This window comes from Oncorhynchus keta, chromosome 19 (genome assembly GCF_023373465.1).
Source record: "Oncorhynchus keta strain PuntledgeMale-10-30-2019 chromosome 19, Oket_V2, whole genome shotgun sequence".
NCBI lineage: Eukaryota > Metazoa > Chordata > Actinopteri > Salmoniformes > Salmonidae > Oncorhynchus > Oncorhynchus keta.
In genome coordinates, this window is record NC_068439.1 from 37,876,107 (window position 1) to 37,896,256 (window position 20,150).

Sequence of the window (20,150 nt, forward strand, 5' to 3'; positions counted from 1 at the left end):
AAGACCAAGCCCATATTATGGCAAGAACAGCATTAAATAAGCAAAGAGATACTTTAAGACATGAACATTTCTAAAACGTTTAAAGTTTCTTTATTAAGTGCAGTCGCAAAAACCATCAAGGCCTATGACGAAACTGGCTCTCGTGAGGACCGCCACAGGAAAGGAAGACCCAGATTTACCTCTGCTGCAGAGGATAAGTTCATTGGAGCTACCAGCCTCAGAAATTGCAGCCCAATTTCTTTTCCACCCCGTAGCGTTTGTCAGTATAGTCACACATTGCACAGAGCGCCACAAAGTAGCAGACACATCTCAACATCAACTGTTTAGAGGAGACTGCATGAAGCAAGCCATCGTGCTTGCATTGCTGCAAATAAACCATTACTCAAGGACTCCAATAAGAAGAGGAGACTTTATTGTGCCAAGAAACACGAGCAATGGACATTAGACCGGTGTAAATCTGTCCTTTGCCTGATGAGTCCAACTTTGAGATTTTTGGTTCCAACCGCAGTGTCTTTGTGAGATGCAGAGTATGTGAATGGATGACCTCTGCATGTGTGGTTCCCCCCGTGAAGCATGGAGGAAAATGTGTGATGGTGTGGGGGGTGCTTTGCTGGTGACACTGTCTGTGATTGATTTAGAATTCAAGGCACACTTAACCAGCATGGCTACCACAGCATTCTGTAGCGATACGCCATCCCGTCTGGTTTGCACTTAGTGGGACTGTCTTTTGGTTTTCATCAGTACAATGACCTAAACACACCTCAAGGCAGTGTAAGCGCTATTTGACCAAGAAGGAGAGTGATGGAGTGCTGCATCACCTGAAATCAACCCAATTGAGATAGTTTGGGATGAGTTGGACCGCAGTGTGAAGGAAAAGCAGACAACAAGTGCGCAGCGTATGTGGGAACTACTTCAAGACTGTTGGAAAAGTATTGCTTGCGAAGCTGGTTGAGAGAATGCCAAGAGTGTTTAAATCTGTCATCAAGGCAAAGGGTGGCTACTTTGAGGAATCTCAAATCTCAAATATATTTTGATTTGTTTAACAGTTTTTTGGTTACTACATGATCCCATATGTGTTATTTCATAGTTTATGTCTTCACTATTATTCTACAATGTAGAAAAATAGTAAAAATAAAGAAATACCCTAGAATGAGTAGGTGTGTCTAAACTTTTGACTGGTACTGTATATATAAATATTGAATCATATTTTGACAAAACCAACTGTACTGTAGTCAGAACTCGTTCAAAATACTGCAGATGAAGATTGCTTTGTGTGCAAATATGTCAACCTGTAGGCCTATTCAATATAGTTCCAAAAGAGAGGTTTTGAAATAATTGCCAATACTGTACTGTGAGCATAATGGTCTGTTTTGGAACCACCTCGGCATTTTAACAAGGTAGAAAAGGGGCACAAGTTCCATCTTTAAAAGATGCTGAACATAGTAGCTTGAGGGTGAAGATCCCACTGCACACAGGTGTTTCTGACTGCTTTAAACACACCTAATTCGCACTAACTATGCAGGCTATTTTAAGGGGTCTCAAAACAAAAAATGAACCTAGGGCATTTTTCTGAATGGCTGGGCAAAAAGGCTTCTTCAATTAATATCCAGCTAATACTGAACATCTAGATTACACAGTCCAGGTTTAACCTGGGTGCCAACTCCTTGTAGAATTGTCTTGAGACCAGAAACAGACTGCTACTAGCAGCCAGCCCACTGGGCACAGACGTGAGTGCAGAGTCTAGTTTTGATTTACATTTGGTTGAGTTGTCAACTAACGTGAATTCAACCCCCAAAAAATGTATGTTAAAAGTTGGGTGACAAAAACGACGTGAATTACTTTCTTTCAAATCCAATCAGTTTTCCACGTTGATTTGTTTTCCACGTTGACTCAACGTCATCACATAGAATGTTTGGGTTGAAATGACGTGGAAACCATGTTGAGTCAAATATATTTGTGCCTAGTGGGTATTTTTAGTTATGAGAAAGCCCAAAAATTCCCAATTGACATATTTTGGTAAATAGTTATACTCGTTAGATGATCCTATGAATGTTGTTCTGCAGTGACGCTTTTCATGATTGAGAAAAGTAGATAACAGTCGCATTTCAGCTAAACAAAACAATATTGGTAACACTTTATAATAACTTATGCTTATTCATCAAAGTGTTGTGAAGTGTTACTAACATGTTTTCAAGTCCCAATAAACAGGGACTTCTACAGAGCATATTCATAGTGAGAGATGAAACAAAAATTGGCAAATACAATTATATTTGAACTCTGACCTCTCCAGCCATGAACTGTCCAAATCCAGGGGGAAAGGTCAAGCTGGCTATCACTAAGGTCACAACACCGGGGAAAATCAGTCGGCTGGGGAAAGAAAAGGGATTAAAAACTCTATGTTCCAACCCTATGTCCCTGTGGTTCTCTGTAGCTCGGCTAGTAGAGCACGCTTCGGCACTTACAACGGCAGGATAGTGGGTTCGATTCCTGGGACCACCCTTGCGTAAAATGTATGCACACATGACTGTAAATAGCTTTGGATAAAAATGTCTGCTAAGTGGCATACAGCATACATTGCCTTCAGAAAGTATTCACATCCTGTTACTTTTTCCACATTTTGTTGTGTTACAGCCTGAATTTAAAATGGATTTCATTTAGATTTTGTGCCACTGATCTACACACAATAACCCAGCAGTGTAAAAGTGGAATTCTGATTTTAGAATTTTTTAAAAATTAATAAAAAATGATGTGTTTGGTCAAGCCTAAATAACGTTAGGAGTAACAATTAGCTTAACAAGTCAGAAAATAAGTTGCATGGACTAATTCTCTGTGCAATAATGGTGTTTAACATAATTGTTTTATGACTACCTCATCTCTGTACCCCACACATACAATCATCTGTAATGTCCCTTAGTCGAGCAATGAATTTCAAGCACAGATTCTACGACAAAGACCAGGGAGGTTTTACAACGCCTTGCAAAGAAGGACACCTATTGGAAGATAACACAAAAAAAAACAGACATTGAGTATCCCTTTGAGCATGGAGAAATGATTATTTACACTTTGGATGGTGTATCAATACACCCAGTCACTACAAAGATACAGGTGGAGGCTCCTCAGAGGGGGAAGAGGAGGACCATACTCCTCAGTGAACTTCATAAAAACAAACATTTTAAAACATTTAAAAACGTTATCCTTTTTAGATAAAACTATGCGAAATTTAACCACACGCTGCTAAAACAAAACAGGGATAAACATACCTGAATTTGTCCAATAGAAACTCATATTTGCAACTGTTGGACTAATGATTACACCCTATACCAGCTAGATGCAGGCAAGAGTGGTAGGTGGTATTGACTGTGTCACTCTCTGTCCATGTGTCACTGTCTATCACCTCAAACTTCTCTCTCGACCTGTGTGGACTTAGGTTGTAAACATTCATTCATAGGCTAGGTTGCAGCAACCTCATGATGGGTACAGGGAAAATTTGAGTATCATGTAGTAGCCTAAACCTATCACTGTTAAATGGAACTGGGTGAATAGAATATGAATGACAGTCATCCAATATGCTGTAATAGAAAATAAGGCCATGCTCATGAGAAGAACATTTTTCTTTGTCCTCCCTCATCTTAAATGGCACTGACGGCCACTGAAAGATACAGGCGTCCTTCCTAACTCAATTGATGGAGAGGAAGGAAACCGCTCAGGGATTTCACCATGAAGCCAAATGGGGATTTTAAACCAGTTACAGAGTTTAATGACTGTGATGGGAGAAAACGGAGGATGTATCAACAACATGGTAGTTACTCCACAATGCTAACCTAAATGACCGAGGGAATCGAAGGAAGACTGTACATAATAAAAATATTGCAAAACATGCATCCTGTTTGCAATAAGGCACTAAAGTAATACTGCATAAAATGTGACAAAAAAAATGCACTTTTTGTCCTAAATACAAAGCATTTTGTTTGGTGCAAATCCAACACAACACATCACTGAGTACCACTCTTCATATTTTCAAGCATGGTGGTGGCTGCATCATGTTATGGATATGCTTGTCATCAGCAAGCACTAGTGAGTTTTTTAGGATAAAAAGAAAAGGAATAGAGCTAAGCACAGGCAAGGTCCTAGAGGAAAACCTGCTTCGGTATGCTTTTTTTCCCAAAAGACACTGGGAGACAAATCCTCCTTTCAGCAGGACAATAATCTAAAACACAAGGCTAAATGTACACTGGAGATACTTACCAAGACGACATCAAATGTTCCTGAGTGGCCTAGTTACAGTGTGGACTTAAATTGGCTTGAAAATCTATGGCAAGACTTGAAAATGGATGTCTAGCACTGATCAACAACCAACTAGACCAGAGCTTGGAGTTTAAAAAGAGAAATAATGGGCCAATATTGTACAATCCAGCTTTGCAAAGGTCTTAGAGACTTACCCAGAGAGACTATAATCGCTGCCAACGGTGATTCTAACATGTATTAACTGAGGGGGTTGAATACTTATCTAACCAAAGTATGTTAGTGCTTTATTTTCTAAGCATTTTTCTTCCACTTTGAGTAGTTTGTGTAGATTGTTGACACAAAAAAAGACAATTAAATCAATTTTAATCCCACTTTGCTACACAACAAAATGGCAAATAAGACACGGGGTGTGAATACTTTACGATGGCACTATATAATCCTCTGAATATAACTGCACCCTATGCCATAATACCCTCTTCACAAATGTCCTGTTTCTCCTCCCATAAGATAACTTCCCTCTTTCTCCCAGTAGGACAGGCCTAAGAACAAGCACCAATTTAACACTCTCAAAGCTGACAATATAATTACATCCTCCTGGTCTCTGTTGGTCTAATTCCAGTGCTCCCATCCATCATCTTCCCCACAGTGTAACTATGTTCAGCTCTGACAAAAGCAGCTGCACTGGTTGCTGCTAAACCATTCATTTCTATTGGAGCGAGAGTGTAACTAGTTTATTTTTCAGAGACCACTAATTGCTTATAGATGGATCGATCAATGTCTGGATGATGGTTTGACTGTCTGTTCTTGTAAAACGCACCAGTCGGCAACACAAATTTGTTTGGAGAAAGACAATGGGTGATTCTATTCTATTCTATTCCATTCTACTAAGCCCCTAGCCTGATCCTCCCCAATTCAGGTTTGCATTTTCCTCATGTGTCTCATCAAAATACACCACCCCCGTCCCTTTAACTCACTGTCTGGTGAGGAAGCGTGTCATGGCGTTGGGTTTCCTCATGAACAGCACCACCTGGCGGTTCAGCCAGACGAAGAAGGCCCCCAGGAAGCCGCAGGAGATCCTGCAGTGACAAGCACCAGCACCTTTACCTCACTCACTCTCAAGGTTCAAATAAGAACAAGAGAAGGTACATTTTCTGAATAATATACAGTATGTGTGCCTGCTTCAGATGTACGTTTAGTTGGTGTCGACCTAGCCTGTAATATCGTTTTTTCTAGATCTGTAATCTAGGAAGCTGAAGCAAGCACACTCCGTTCTTAAAATAACTACCAATGTAAGAGCTTTATGGCACATAGAATGAGGTTAGGCATTCATGTTGGGTTACGACAACGAACTACACACAGTGTGGTCACCGTGCCCTCACCACGCTCCTGGGGGCTCTCGACCCTTTCTCTCACCCGATGATGGCAAATGCAGGCAGCTCCTGGAGGTCAAAGGGGAAGTCCATGCGGAACTTGGTGCGGAAGAGAGCAGTGATGGTGACTGTGGAGGACGAAAAGACAGGGGGTGCAGGGAAATAGAGTCAGAAATTCACACCCCTTCACATTTTCCACATTTTGTTGTGTCACAGCCCGCAATACCTCCTCGTGCATGTGGTTCATGGACCCACCTGCATCTTTGTTGAACACAGAGAGCACTCTGAATATGAAGGCACTGAAGGTGGCGGCGAAATAGCCTCTCCAGTAGTTCCTCACAGCAAAGTAAGTGGACGTCACCTCGATACTGAACAGCACCCCTGGTGGAGCGGCAGGATCAAAGCAAGAGAGAGGTCAAATATCAGTCAGACGTCATATCAGAAAATGTGGCACATAGTTCAACTCCAGATCGCATTGCATTTTGAAGACTTGCCATGACGACCTGTCACAAATACACATAACTGAGGCCATTTCAACACCGTGCCTATATTGATTGTCAGACACATGACAATTGCTTGAGCTGATTTTGTAGCTTGCTTTATACTAGATGGATGGAAGGTGAATCGAAAAGGAAAACAGAGTTGTACCTCCAAGAGGGGTACCGAAACAGCAACCCACCCCAACCGCACAGCCAACTGTAAGGATGTCTGTGTAGCAGTATGGGCTCTACTGACACACAGAGAGACGGTGACAGAGAGAGGGCAGCAGAGATGTAGAGCGGAAGGGACAGACAGACAGATAGAGGGAAAGGGGATCCCATACAAGTAGACAAGGAACCGAGGGAGGAAAAGAGAACCTCATTGGAAAAACATCTAAAAGTATAATGCGAAGTGATCTGACAAAACTGTAATGTCCGTGTTCTCAATGTTGGTCAAGTAACTGCTCACCTGATGGACTCCCGAGAAGAACGTCATACACTTGCTCAGCACAGCAGCACAGATGCTGGCGATATGAACAAACGGGCCCTTGGGAAGAAAAAGTGGAAGACAAGGGGGCAGAAACAAGGAAACTTGTCGTGGTTTTTTAGATAGCTGTAATCAGGGAATCAGATGTGAGTGTGTGTAACCCACCTCTTTCCCTACTGGCATCCCACTGCCCAGACCTGCAGTCAGACCAATGACCTTGGCAGTAAAAGCCCTGACAGTCAGATACTCCTTCAACACTACCCCTCTGAGAATGGTCTTCAGCTCAGGAATACCAGAGCCTGAGAGAGAGAGAGAGAAAGAGAGAGAGACAGAGAGAGAGAGAGAGAGAGAGAGACAGAGAGAGAGACAGAGAGAGAGACAGAGAGAGACAGAGAGAGAGAGAGAGAGACAGAGAGCAAAAGAGAGAGCAAGAGATAGCGAGACAGACAGACAGGGTGGGGAGGTGAAAAGAGGTCAGGGAAGAGGTAGAGTTACAAAATTGTTGTTTTACAGGAAAACCAAATATATGTTTGTCTCAGAACGACAAGGAAAGGTCATAGCTCTAGATAGACAGTGAGGTCATCAGTGTGTGAGGACAGGGCTAGGTAGGTACACAAGCAGAGAGGGGAGAAGATCAATGGATAACGGACTGTGGGTAACAGGTCATTAGGGGTGGCGGGTGATGGGGAAAGTAAGCAGTAAGCATTGAGTGAGTGAGCGCGTACACACCGATGGCTTGTGGGGCGACCAGGTGGCAGAAGAAGGAGGCGAACATGATGAGCGCCATGGGATAGCTGACCCAAGCCAGGTACTGGAGCAGGACATTACCCCTCAGCTCCCAGTGAATCCACTTATACACTGACAGGGGGGAGTGAAATTGAGGGGAGGGGTGAAAGTGAGGCATGTGAAGGGATGTGAGAAAAAGCAGGAAGGTAGAGGAGCAGGTGAGCAAAACAGAAAGGGGAAGGATGAAGGGCAATAGGGAGGAGGGGGAGGAGGAAATGAGGGGAAGACACAGAAAAAGGGGTGAAGATGAGGGAAGAGGATGGAGGATAAGGTAAGGGGGGTGAGAAGAGAGGAGAAAGGGAAGTTGGTTATGACAGGGCAGACACTGACACAGACAGTTACAAAGAAAATACACTAAGATGCCCTATTTCTTGGATGAACTGTCAATCCATCTGGACTGACAGATGTCCTTTCCCTTTGTAGATGTTTGTCTTGCCATTAGTAATATTCTGTGAGAGAGGCACTGGCTTGCTTAGTTTCACCCGTGTTTCAGCGAAATGTACACTGTAAAAAAAGACATTGAGATTCAGTCAAAATGACTAGTTTTATCTAGCCAAGTCAACTCAATTTGTTACATTTGTTGAGTTGACAAAATATTAAGTTTAACATGTCAAAGCTTATCAAGTCGAGTTAGCAAAAAACAATGTTTACTCAACGTAGAAATTCACAACCATGAAGTCAAATCAACTGAAGCAACAGACCCCTTGACCTTTTCCACATTTTGTTACGTTACAGCCTTATTCTAAAATGGATTAAATCGTTACCCCCCATCAATCTACACACAATACCCCATAATGAACAAAGCCAAAACAGGTGTTTAGAAATGTATACACATTTATAAAAAATAATAATAATGAAATATCACATTTACATAAGTATTCAGACCCTTTACTCAGGACTTTGTTGAAGCACCTTTGGCAGCAATTACAGCCTTGAGTCGTCTTGGGCATGACGCTACAAGCTTGGCACACCTGTATTTGGGGAGTTTCTCCCATTATTCTCTGCAGATGCTCTCAAGCTCTGTCAAGTCTGATGCAGAGCGTCTCTGCACAGCTATTGTCAGGTCTCTCCAGAGATGTTCGATCGGGTTCAAGTCCGGGCTCTGGCTGGGCCACTCAAGGACATTCAGACACTTGTTCCGAAGCCACTCCTGGGTTGTCTTGGCTGTGCACTTAGGGTTGTTGTCTTTTCGGAAGGTGAATTGTTGCCCCAGTCTGAGGTCCTGATCGCATATGCAGCAGCTTTCCATCAATGATCTCTCTGTACTTTGCTCCATTCTACCAGTCAGTGCCGCTGAAAAAACATCCCCACAGCATGATGCTGCCACTACCATGCTTCACCAAAGGGATGGTGCCAGGATTCCTCTAGATGTGATGCTTGGCACAAATACATCAATCTTGGATTCATCAGACCAGAGTATGTTGTTTCTCATGGTCTGAGAGTCCTTTAGGTGCCTTTTGGCAAACGTCAATCGTGTGGTCATGTGTCTTTTACTGAGGAGTGGTTTCTGTCTGGCCACTGTACCACAAAGGCCTGATTGGTGTAGTGCTGCAGAGATGGTTGTCCTTCTGGAAGGTTCTCACATCTCCACAGAGGAACTCTGGAGCTCTGTCAGAGTGACCATCGGGTTCTTGGTCACCTCCCTGACCAAGGCCCTTCTCCCCCGATTGCTCAGTTTGGCTGGGCGGCCTGCTCTAGGAATAGTCTTGGTGGTTCCAAACTTCTTCCATTTAAGAATGATGGAAGCCACTGTGTTCTTGGTGATCTTCAATGCTGTAGAAATGTTTTGATACCCGTCTCCGGATCTGTGCCTCAACACAACGAAACTCAACGGTCAATTCCTTCGACCTCGTGGCTTGGTTTCTGCTCTGATTTGCACTGTCAACTGTGGGACCTTATATAAACAGGTGTGTGCCTTTCCAAGTTATGTCTAATCAATTGAATTAAAGTTGTAGAAACATCGCAAGGATGATCAATGGTAACAGGATGCACCAGAGCTCAATTTCGAGTCTCCTGGCAAAGGGTCTGAACATGTAAATAGGTTTTATCTGTTTTTATTTTGTATAAATGTGCAAAAATGTCTAAAAACATTTTTTCACTTTGTCATTATGGGATACTGTGTGTAGATTGCTGGGATTTTTTATTTGATTTAATCAATTTTAGAATAAGGCTGTAAAGTAACAAAATGTGAAAAAAGTGAAGGGGTCTGAATACTTTCCGAATGCACTGTAACAGTAGTGCTGACTGAAAGTGTCAAGTTCAGATGACTTCAACATATTTTGGGGGGGCCGAGCTCATTACAATAATATCCAGCATGCTTTACAACCGTTCATTTTTATATTGATTTTTTTTTACATTTAGCAAACGCTTTTATCCAGAGCGACTTCAGTTGAAGGTAGATTCAAAAGAATAACAAGGTAAACGTTTCTGTCACTGTTGCTGAGAATGCCATTGCAGTTGAAGTGATCTGTTGATTTGTTGACATTACTCAGTACACTGAAAAACTCACACATGGTGAAGTGACAGATGGGTGGGTAATGTTCCTTACTGAAATCTCTATTATATAATTTCAAAGACTTAGTCAGTAATTTTCAAAGTAGTTGTTTCAACTGTATAGGAAGTTGACACAACTTTACATTTTAAGGCAGCCTGGTTGCAAATTTAAAACAACTTATACAAGAAGTTATTAAATACTAATTTGTGAGTTACACTTACTTTACTAGGTTAAAGTAACATTAGAATAAGTAAACTCCACACAAAATCCAGATTGGAATTGAAATCCAATTTTAAGGCAGCTTGGTAACAAACTTTTGTAAGCTATACAGTGTACAGATGTGTATCGTTCACGTATCAGAGAAAATTTACTCTATAAATTATATATCATCACTGAAAGGTATTATATCAAATTTGCACAGTAGCGGGCCAAGAACAGAGCCTTGAGGGATTCCACTGCACAAACTTCACTCAACCCCCTAATTTGGGTAATGACTATAAACATAATTTATAATTTCAAGTATAACATTTTGCAATGTTTGTTTTGCAAGATTCATTTTGCAAATCAGGTTACCGCTGAACTGTTTTGCAACACTTTTTGATAATCATTTAGCCTAACCCTCAACAATAAGCAACCAGGTGTCTTGTTAGATAACTATTTATGCTGTAAAAGCAGTCATGCAACTGTATGAATTGCCGGTTCAGTGGCTTGAATGCAAGCATTGTAAAAACATATCTCATCGTCATAAAACAAGATGGTTTAGTGTGTGTTGCATTGTGGGTATTGTAGTACATTGTAGACTTTTGGCACTGGTGTAGTCCATGGTCCAGCTGACCAGTGCCATTGAGATGCCCAGCAGCACCAGAAAGATCCAGTCCTCTCCCAGCTTGGTGACCAGGAACCTCTGTACCCGTGCTACACAGTCTAAGAAAACACCATGACAGACGATAATTCACAATAAAGCTTCAACTACATGTATACTTTGTAACTATACAGGGTTAAAAGGTCATCAATTCTAAAATCAGATTTGATTTTAATACAACAATAACCAGTTTTGGTCAATGTTCATGTTCAACTATTGATCACAAGCTAACAATTTTGAAAGTGCAACATTAACTCTGAGTATTGTGGGGCAATAAAGACACTTTTAACTTGAACACTGTTAGAGTCAATTTAACATCTGCGACTTTAATGAGCACTGACTTCTCACCTCTGCACTTTGAGTAGGAGCGACGTTTCTTTATAGACAAAGGGTTGCCTTGCTCTGTAGCCATTTGTGCATGTCCCACCTCGTCTGAGTGATGCCGACCCCTGTGCCTGCTGTGGTGCCCGTGTCCATGTGTGTGACCGTGGTGGTGGCCATGGTGGTGCCCGTGGTGATGGTGGCCACGGTGATGCTGTGGATGGTGGCCATGGTGATGGTGATGGTGGTGGTGTTTCTTCCATTGTCTCTCTGTTAGAAGTCGGGTGGCCTCTCTCCGGCCAGACCCACCCGGGTGTTCACGGTATTCCCCATACAGCTGAAAGTGACAGGAGGAAGAGAGACTACAGAACATGACCCATATGTTCATGAACAAAGGACGACAGTGAAGACCCCCCCGAAAATGTAGTTCAGGTAAGGTTAGGATGACAACATTCTATTTTGGGAAAATAAAAAACAACAGTTTAAGATATTTTAATTTGCTCTGAATGTGTATATTTTAAAGAAAATATATATCATGCAGTATATATACTATTATTATTACATACAGTATATTTGCATGTAACAGTTCATATTTCCTACATTGTAGATGTAAGGTTCTGCATTTATTTTCTTAGTCACCCTTGTGTTCTGTTTCGTTGTGTTCTTGAACGTAGCCTTGTTTCTTTGTGTTCTTGAACGTAGCCCTGTCTGTCATTTTTGTTCATTGATTTCACCTGTGTTAGTTACGCACCTGGTCTCATCAGCTCCTTATTTAGTTCAGTTCATTCTGTTTGTGCCTTTGTGAGGTATTGTTCGTTTGACTCTACTTAGCCTTTTCCTAGCTCGTTTGTGAGAACCAGTTATAGACTTCAGTCAGAGTTTGGATTTACCTGCCTGTTTGCCTACCTGTGTATGACCATTGCCAGCCTGTGACCACGATTCCTGCCTTCTGTGAGTGTGAAATAAACACCTGCCGGGCTCTGTGTGTGACTCTAGACCTTTTTCTCCCTGAGTATTCATAACAGTAGAATAATAGTGAAGACATCAAAATTATGAAATAAAACATGTGGAATCATGCAGTAACCAAAAAAGTGTTAAAAAATCTAAACATTGTGTGTCTTGTGAATTTGTGGAATTTCTTTCCTTTTTAATCAGTTGTGTTGTTACAAGGTAGGGGTGGTATACAGAAACCCTATTTGGTAAAAGACCAACAGCTCAAATAAGCAAAGTGAAACGTCAGTCCATCATTACTTTAAGATATGAAGGTCAGTCAATCTGGAAAAATGTCAAAAACTTTTAGTTTTTTCAAGTGCAGTTGCAAAAACCATCAAGGGCCATGATGAAATTGGCTCTCATAAGGACCGTCACAGGAAAGGAAGACCCAGAGTTACCTCTGCTGCAGAGAATAAGTTCATTAGAGTTACCAGCCTCAGAAATTGCAGCCCAAATAAATGCTTCACAGAGAACAAGTAACAGGCACATCTCAACATCAACTGTTCAGAGGAGACTGCGTGAATCAGGCCTTCATGGTCAAATTGCTGCAGAGAAACCACTTCTAAAGGACACCTATAAGAAGAGACTTGCTTGGGCCAAGAACCACGAGCAATGGACATTAGACTGGTGAAAATTTGTCCTTTGGTCTGATGAGTCCAAATTTGAGATTTTTGGTTCCAACCGCTGTGTTTTTGTGAGACACAGAGTCGGTGAACAAGTGATCTCTGCATGTGTGGTTCGCACCATGAAGCATGGAGGAGGAGGTGTGATGGTGTGGGGGGTGCATTGCTGGTGACACTGTCAGTGATCTATTTAGAATTCAAGGCACACTTAACCAGCATGGCTATCACAGCATTCTGCAGCGATACGTCCTCCCATCTGGTTTGTGCTTAGTGGGAGTATCATTTGTTCTCCATCAGGACAATGACCCAACATACCTCCAGGCTGCGTAAGTGCTATTTGACTAAGAAGGAGGGTGATGAAGTGCTGCATCAGATGACTTGGCCCCCGCAATCACCCGACCTCAACCCAATTGGGAGGGTTTGGGATGAGTTGGACCGCAGAGTGAAGGAAAATCAGCCAACAAATGCTCAGCATATGTGGGCACTCCAAGAACCGTTGAGAAAATAATTATTTTGGTTGAGAGAATGCCAAGCATGTGCAAACCTGTCATCAAGTCAAACGGTGGCTACTTTGAAGAATCTAAAATCTAAAATATATTTAGATTTGTTTTTTCAACTTTTTTGCTTTCTACATGATTCCACGTGTTAATTCATAGTTCGGATGTCTTCACTATTATTCTACAATGTGGAACATAGTAAAAATAAAGAAAAAACATTGAATTAGTAGATGTGTCCAAACTTTTGACTTGGTACTGTATGTTATGAAAATATATAAATATAATGTGAATGGTCGTGTATCAAAGAAGAACTTAAAATAAATAAACATATGTTGATTGTTTCAGAATGTGGGAGAGTTCAAGTGTCATAATGTACAGTAAGCTCCAAAAGTATTGGGACAGTCACACATTTGTTGTTGTTTTGGCTCTGTAGCCACAAATTTCATACCCCCCAAGACATGATAACCTCTCACCATTACAATAGCAGTGGAGGTTAGCATTTTTTTTTTGTTGGGGGGGGGGGTATGATATTTATGCCTCTGTAATGTTTTCACTCATCATTATTCACGATTCATTCAAGATTATCCGTAATCATGGTAGCATCCATTTCTACTGTATTATTGATTGTATGTTTGTTTATTCCATGTGTTACTCTGTGTTGTTGTTTGTGTCGAACTGCTTTGCTTTATCTTGGCCTGGTCGCAGTTGCAAATGAGAACTTGTTCTGAACTAGCCTACCTGGTTAAATAAAGGTGAAATATATATATTTTTAAATACACAATGTAGAAGTGTTAAGGAACATATTCTATTCTTATTTACAGTAAAATTGACTCCAAAATGATACAATAAATGATCTACCATTCATTTCTATTGGGCACAAAGTAATGGTAGCATCCACGTTAATCCAAAGTGCTGGAGTACAGAGCCAAAACAAATCAAAAATTGTCACTGTCCCAATACTTTTGGAGCTCACCGCATCCTGGCGGACGAGGGTATGTTTGGCAGCATGAGTGAAGGATGCTTTGTTGCGAAATAAGAAGCCGATTCTAGATATAATTTTGGATTGGAGATGCCTAATGTCAGTTTGGACGGAGATGTTACAGTCTAACCAGACACCTAGGTATTTGTAATTATCCACATATTCTAAGTCAGAACCGTCCAGAGTAGTGATGCTGGACGGGCGGGCAGGTGCGGGCAGCGTTCGGTTGAAGAGCATGCATTTAGTTTTACTTGCATGTAAGAGCAGTTGGAGGCCACGGAAGGAGGGTTGTATGGCATTGAAGCTCGTCTGGAGGTGTCCAAAGAAGGGCCAGAAGTATACAGAATGGTGTCATCTACGTAGAGGTGGATGAGAGAATCACCAGTAGCAAGAGCGACATCATTGATGTATACAGAGAAAAGAGTCGGCCCGAGAATTGAACCCTGTGGCACCCCCATAGAGACTGCCAGAGGTCCGGAAAACAGGCTCTCCGATTTGACACACTGAACTCTGTTTGAGAAGTAGTTGGTGAACCAGGCGAGGCAGTCATTTGAGAAACCAAGGCTGTTGAGTCTGTCGATAAGAATGTGGTGATTGACAAAGACGAAAGCCTTGGCCAGGTCGATGAATACGGCTGGACAGTATTGTCTTTTATCGATGGCGGTTATGATATCGTTTAGGACCTTGAGCGTGGCTGAGGTGCACCCATGACCAGCTCGGAAACCAGATTGCATAGCGGAGAAGGTACGGTGGGATTCGAAATGGTCGGTGATCTGTTTGTTAACTATGCTTTCGAAGACCATAGAAAGGCAGGGTAGGATAGATATGTCTGTTACAGTTTGGGTCTAGAGCGTCTCCCCCTTTGAAGAGGGGATGACCATGTTAGTTTTCCAATCTTTGGGGATCTCAGACGATATGAAATAGAGGTTGAACAGGCTAGTAATGGGGGTTGCCCTCATCCTCATCCTCAATTTAAATAGATGGACCTTTATCTATGTACATACTGATGGAATTACATAATGACGTTTCAGACCTGAATAATGTCATAATCAGTGGTGTAAAGTACCTAAGTAAAAAATACTTTAAAGTACTACTTAAGTTGTTTCTTGGGGTAGATGTTCTTTACTTTACTATTTATATTTTTGACAACTTTTACTTCAATACATTCCTAAAGAAACATTAATACTTTTTACTCCATATGTTTTCCCAGACGACCAAAAGCATTATTTACATTCTGAATGCTTACCAGAACAGGAAAATTGTGAAATTCACGCACTTATTGTAACAATGTGCACTGAGAGTCGCTAAGCAAGTTCCGGGAGTGAGTGTTTTAATAAATAAACACAACATAATACAAAATAAGAGACATGAACAACGAACAGACATGACACAGGAACAGAAGCAATAACGCCTAGGGAAGGAACCAAAGGGAGTGACATATATAGGGAAGGTAATCCGGGAGGTGAAGGAGTCCAGGTGAGTCTGATGACGGCAGGTGCGCCATAACGAGCAGCCTGGTGACCTAGAGGTCGGACGGGGAGCACACGTGACACTATCAAGAGAACACGTGGTCATCCCTACTGCCTCTGGTCTGGCGGACTCACTAAACACAGATCTTTTGTAAATAACGTCTGAGTGTTGGAGTGTGCCCCTGCCTATCCATGCATTTTAAAAAGAACATGGAGCCACCTGCTTTGCTTAATATAAGGAATTTGAAATGATTTATACTTTTACTTCTACTTTTGATACTTAAGTATATTTTAGCAATTACATTTACTTTTGATACATAAGTATATTTAAAACCCAATACTTTTAGACTTTTACACAAGTAGTATTTTACTGGGTGACTTTCACTTTTACTTGAGTAACTTTCTATTAAGGTATCTATACTTTTACTCAAGTAGTATTTTACTGAGTGACTTTCACTTTTACTTGAGTGTCACGGTTTTCATATGGTGAAGGAGAGTCGGACCAAACTGCAACGTGTTGATTGCGATTCATCTTTATTTAAACAATGTAAACACGAATCAATACAAAAACTCAACAAAACAATAAACATAATGAAAACCGAAACAGCCTAAACTGGTGCAAACTGACACAGACTAAGGCCGTCAAGACACTAGGGACAATCACCCACAATACAACCAAAGAATATGGCTGCCTAAATATGGTTCCCAATCAGAGACAACGATAAACACCTGCCTCTGATTGAGACAGCCATAGACTCTCCTAGAACACTCCACTAAGCTACAATCCCACTAAGCTACACACCATACAAAAATCAATGTCACACCCTGGCCTGACCAAATACATGAAGAAATACACAAAATACTTCAACCAGGGCGTGACATTGAGTAACTTTCTATTAAGGTATCTATACTTTTACTCAAGTATGACATTTGGTTACTTTTTCCACCACTGGTCATAATACAGTTCAGTTAATGTGAGATTCCATGTAAAACACAAATAATCGAATGATTTATGTTTGCTAATTACCGATACACTATGTGCAGCCTCCATTGTTGTAGTCTACATTTATGTCTTTTAAAGAAATTGTTATACACAACATTGCCACAAATATGTGGACATCTGCTCATCAAACATCTCATTCCAAAATCATGGTCATTTGGTCCCTTTGCTCCACTCTTCTGGGAAGGCTTTCCACTAGACATTGGAACATTGCTGCGGGGACTTGCTTCCATTCAGCCACAAGAGCATTATTGAGGTCTGGAACTGATGTTGGGTGATTAGGCCTGGCTCACACTTGGCATTCCAATTAATCCCAAAGGTGTTCGATAGGGTTGAGGTCAGGGCTCTGTGCAGGCCAGTCTAGTTCTTCCACACCGATATTGACAAACCATTTCTGTATGGATCTCACTTTGTGCACGCGGGCATTGTCATACTGAAACAGTAAAGGGCCTTCCGCAAACTGTTGCCACAAAGTTGAAAGCACAGAATCGTCTAGAATGTCATTCATTGTAAGCTGTAGCGTTAATATTTCCTTTCACTGAAACTAAGGGGCCTAGCCCCAGACCATTATTGCTCCTCCACCAAACTTTACAGTTGGCAGTATGCATTCGGGCAGGTAGCGTTCTCCTGGCATCCACCAATCCCAGATTAGTTTGTCGGATTGTCAGATGGTGAAGCCTGATTCATCACTCCAGAGAATGTGTTTCCACTGCCCCAATGGCGGCGAGCTTTACACCACTCCAGCCGACGCTTGGCATTGCGCATTGGTGATCTTAAGCTTGTGCGAAGATCCCGATGAACAGTTCTTGTGCTGACGTTGCTTCCAGAGGCAGTTAGGAAATCGGTAGTGAGAGTTGCAACGGAGAACAGAGGATTTTTACGCGCTACAGCACTTGGTGGTCCCGTTCTGTGAGCTTGTGCGGCTTCCGTTTCGCTGCTGAGCCGTTGTTGCTCCTAGACCTTTCCACTTCACAACAACAGCACGTACAGTTGACCGGGGCAGCTCTAGCAGGGCATATATTTGATGAACTGACTTGTTGGAAAGGTGGCATCCTATGACGGTGCCACGTTGAAAGTCACTGAGCTCGTCAGTCCGGGCCATTCTACTGACAATGTTTGTCTATGGAGATTGCATGGCTGTGTGATCGATTATACACACCTGTCAGCAACGGGTGTGTCTGAAATATCCGAATACACTCATTTGAAAGGGTGTCCATACTTTTGGCCATGTAGTGTATCTGTTCCACAAAGTGAAGGCCTACATTGCAACTCCATGCTATGGCCTTTTCTCAGTTGGATTCGCTGAACTCCTGTGTCCTCTCTCCTACATCCTTCCTCGCTTCCCTTTGAAAAAGGTCTCTTCAAACCACTCATCGGTTTCCAGGCCACGGAGTAGAGAAGACGGAGGAGAGAGGGTGGAGGATGGACTTTTGCCAAAAATGAGAAAAGGCCCATGACACAGTGGATAGGGCATGTTGACACAAAACATCCTCCTGAAATCAGACACAGATCAATGTCAATGGGGTGCTGGGCTGCTTGGGACAATATGCAATATCGAGTAGAACCCATACATCCATACACATACTGTACCTTTGTTAAGTGAACATTCTGATCTGATAAGCGGATCTTTCTCACGTAATTTACCGTGGTACACCGCAAGCACATAGACATCATACATCATTGAGTTAGTGAAACAAAATATTTTGTGGGAAACCAACAATCTGTTGTGTGGAGTCTGAAAAGCATCGAATGTATACTATGAGCGCTCAGATACGAACAGCATCTGCACAGTGCAGTTGATCGCTGGTCAACATTGCGACAAGTAGTCACAAGTGGTGCCTAGCGTTGACGCTTTGGGCTGGCCTTTCAATAGCCTTTCAACACCTCTTAATTTAGTGTACACGTACAGGTCTGTCTCTGTGGGTCCTAGAAAGAGTGCTGTACGTCAGTCATGGTCATACACACGGAAATGTACAGCACATAAATCCCCAACGTAACATGAGACGAAACTGAGCTGCACACTCGACATGACTTCCATTGGACCATTGGATCACCGTCAGGCTTACCATGGGATGCCGTAGCAAAGTATCAGACTGTATTATACCTGTATCGGGTAACTGTCCAACAAACCTCTTACTATAACAATATGTTGGGGATGTTGTATCATTTCAAAAATAGGCACTAAGGGGTTATAATTAGGAATGAAACAAGACAGAATATATGGGAATGTCTTTAAAAAAAGATATACTATTGTATACATTGGTATTAATACTATAGTATTCACTGTAGTGTTTTTGCTGACTCTCCTGTAGTATTCACTGTAGTATACTGTATTATTTATAGTTGACTATAGTATAAATGCTGTAGTGAAAGAAAACTGTAGTATATACTATAGTAATTAATGTAGTGTTTTTGCGGATTGTAGTACAGTGTAGTATTTACTGTAGTGTTTTTGTGGACATTACTGTAGTTTTATTGTCTTTGACATAGAAGTGGAGGCTTTCTCCTTGAGGAAACCTACTGGAGAAATACAAAACGAGTCCATTTTCCATAACCTGTAGGTAGGTAGGACTGGGGACTGAACAGATAGTTCAGAGTTTCTACTCTTTTCTATAACCTGTAGGGAACACAATAGTATGGTCTATACTTGGCATGTAGGTTTCTCATTTATGGGTGGCACAAACTGCGATATGGGGGAGGGGAATGGACAGAGAATTTACAATTTAAATACTGTAGTATTTACTATAGTTAAACAAGTGTGGTATTTTAGCAGAAATAGTATTTACAGTGTTTTTGCGGATAATAATGTAGTATTTACTATAGTATTCTACAGTTTTCTACAACATCTATAGTAAGCATTACACGACCAAAGGATATTACAGTGTGTAATATAGTATTATACAGTATACTACAAAGTGCTACAGTAAGCACTACACAATCGAGGGATACTACAGTGTGTACTATAGTATTCTACAGTTTACTACATAATTCTATAGTAAGTACTGTAAACGGTAAACGGTAGTATTTTTCATGTGGGAACTTTCCCAGCTGCCGTCTGCGGAATCTGTGGACAGGATTTAGTAACAATGAATCTTTTATAACAGTGTGTTGTTGGATTTGAATGACTGAATTCAACACAGGTATCAGTATCAGACTTACGGATATTATGTGTACACAAAATCCATTTGGCTGTAGTCATGGATTTACTGGGAAATACTAGCCTCCAGAAAAGGAGTCAGAAATACTTTCAGTCCCCTGAAGTGCAGCAGTAAAGCCTTGGTTATGCCACTTGTTATACTATACCAAGGAAGAAGAAGCCGCTCTCAACCGACTCACCCCTGGAAAATAGTGCAAGGTGGGGTTAGCCGTAACCCCACCTGCAATTGAGTGACGATCCTCTACACACCAAAAGATACTCAAAAGATAATCATGTTTTTAATAATGACAAAATATCATGTCTAATAATGTTTTATAGAAACATTTGGTTTCATTCTAAATGATTCCATACTGTAAGTTTGATTTAACTTGTTTGGGGAACGTAAAGA

At 41.5% G+C, this 20,150-nt stretch overlaps 1 protein-coding gene across 2 annotated transcripts in view; it reads right to left on the reverse strand.

The window, feature by feature from the left end:
* The window catches only part of LOC118398220 (chloride channel protein 1-like), a 39,666-nt gene that overhangs the window by 15,180 nt on the left and 4,336 nt on the right, over positions 1-20,150 (reverse strand). For both annotated transcript variants that reach the window (XM_052470484.1, XM_052470483.1), the window contains exons 2-11: positions 11,072-11,381; positions 10,654-10,785; positions 7,311-7,439; positions 6,747-6,880; positions 6,564-6,641; positions 6,264-6,342; positions 5,871-5,996; positions 5,659-5,743; positions 5,220-5,321; positions 2,283-2,367 (exon numbers count right to left, since the gene is read on the reverse strand). In XM_052470484.1, the coding sequence (XP_052326444.1) occupies positions 2,283-2,367; positions 5,220-5,321; positions 5,659-5,743; positions 5,871-5,996; positions 6,264-6,342; positions 6,564-6,641; positions 6,747-6,880; positions 7,311-7,439; positions 10,654-10,785; positions 11,072-11,381 (1,260 nt within the window). The remainder of the gene's footprint in view (positions 1-2,282; positions 2,368-5,219; positions 5,322-5,658; positions 5,744-5,870; positions 5,997-6,263; positions 6,343-6,563; positions 6,642-6,746; positions 6,881-7,310; positions 7,440-10,653; positions 10,786-11,071; positions 11,382-20,150) is intronic.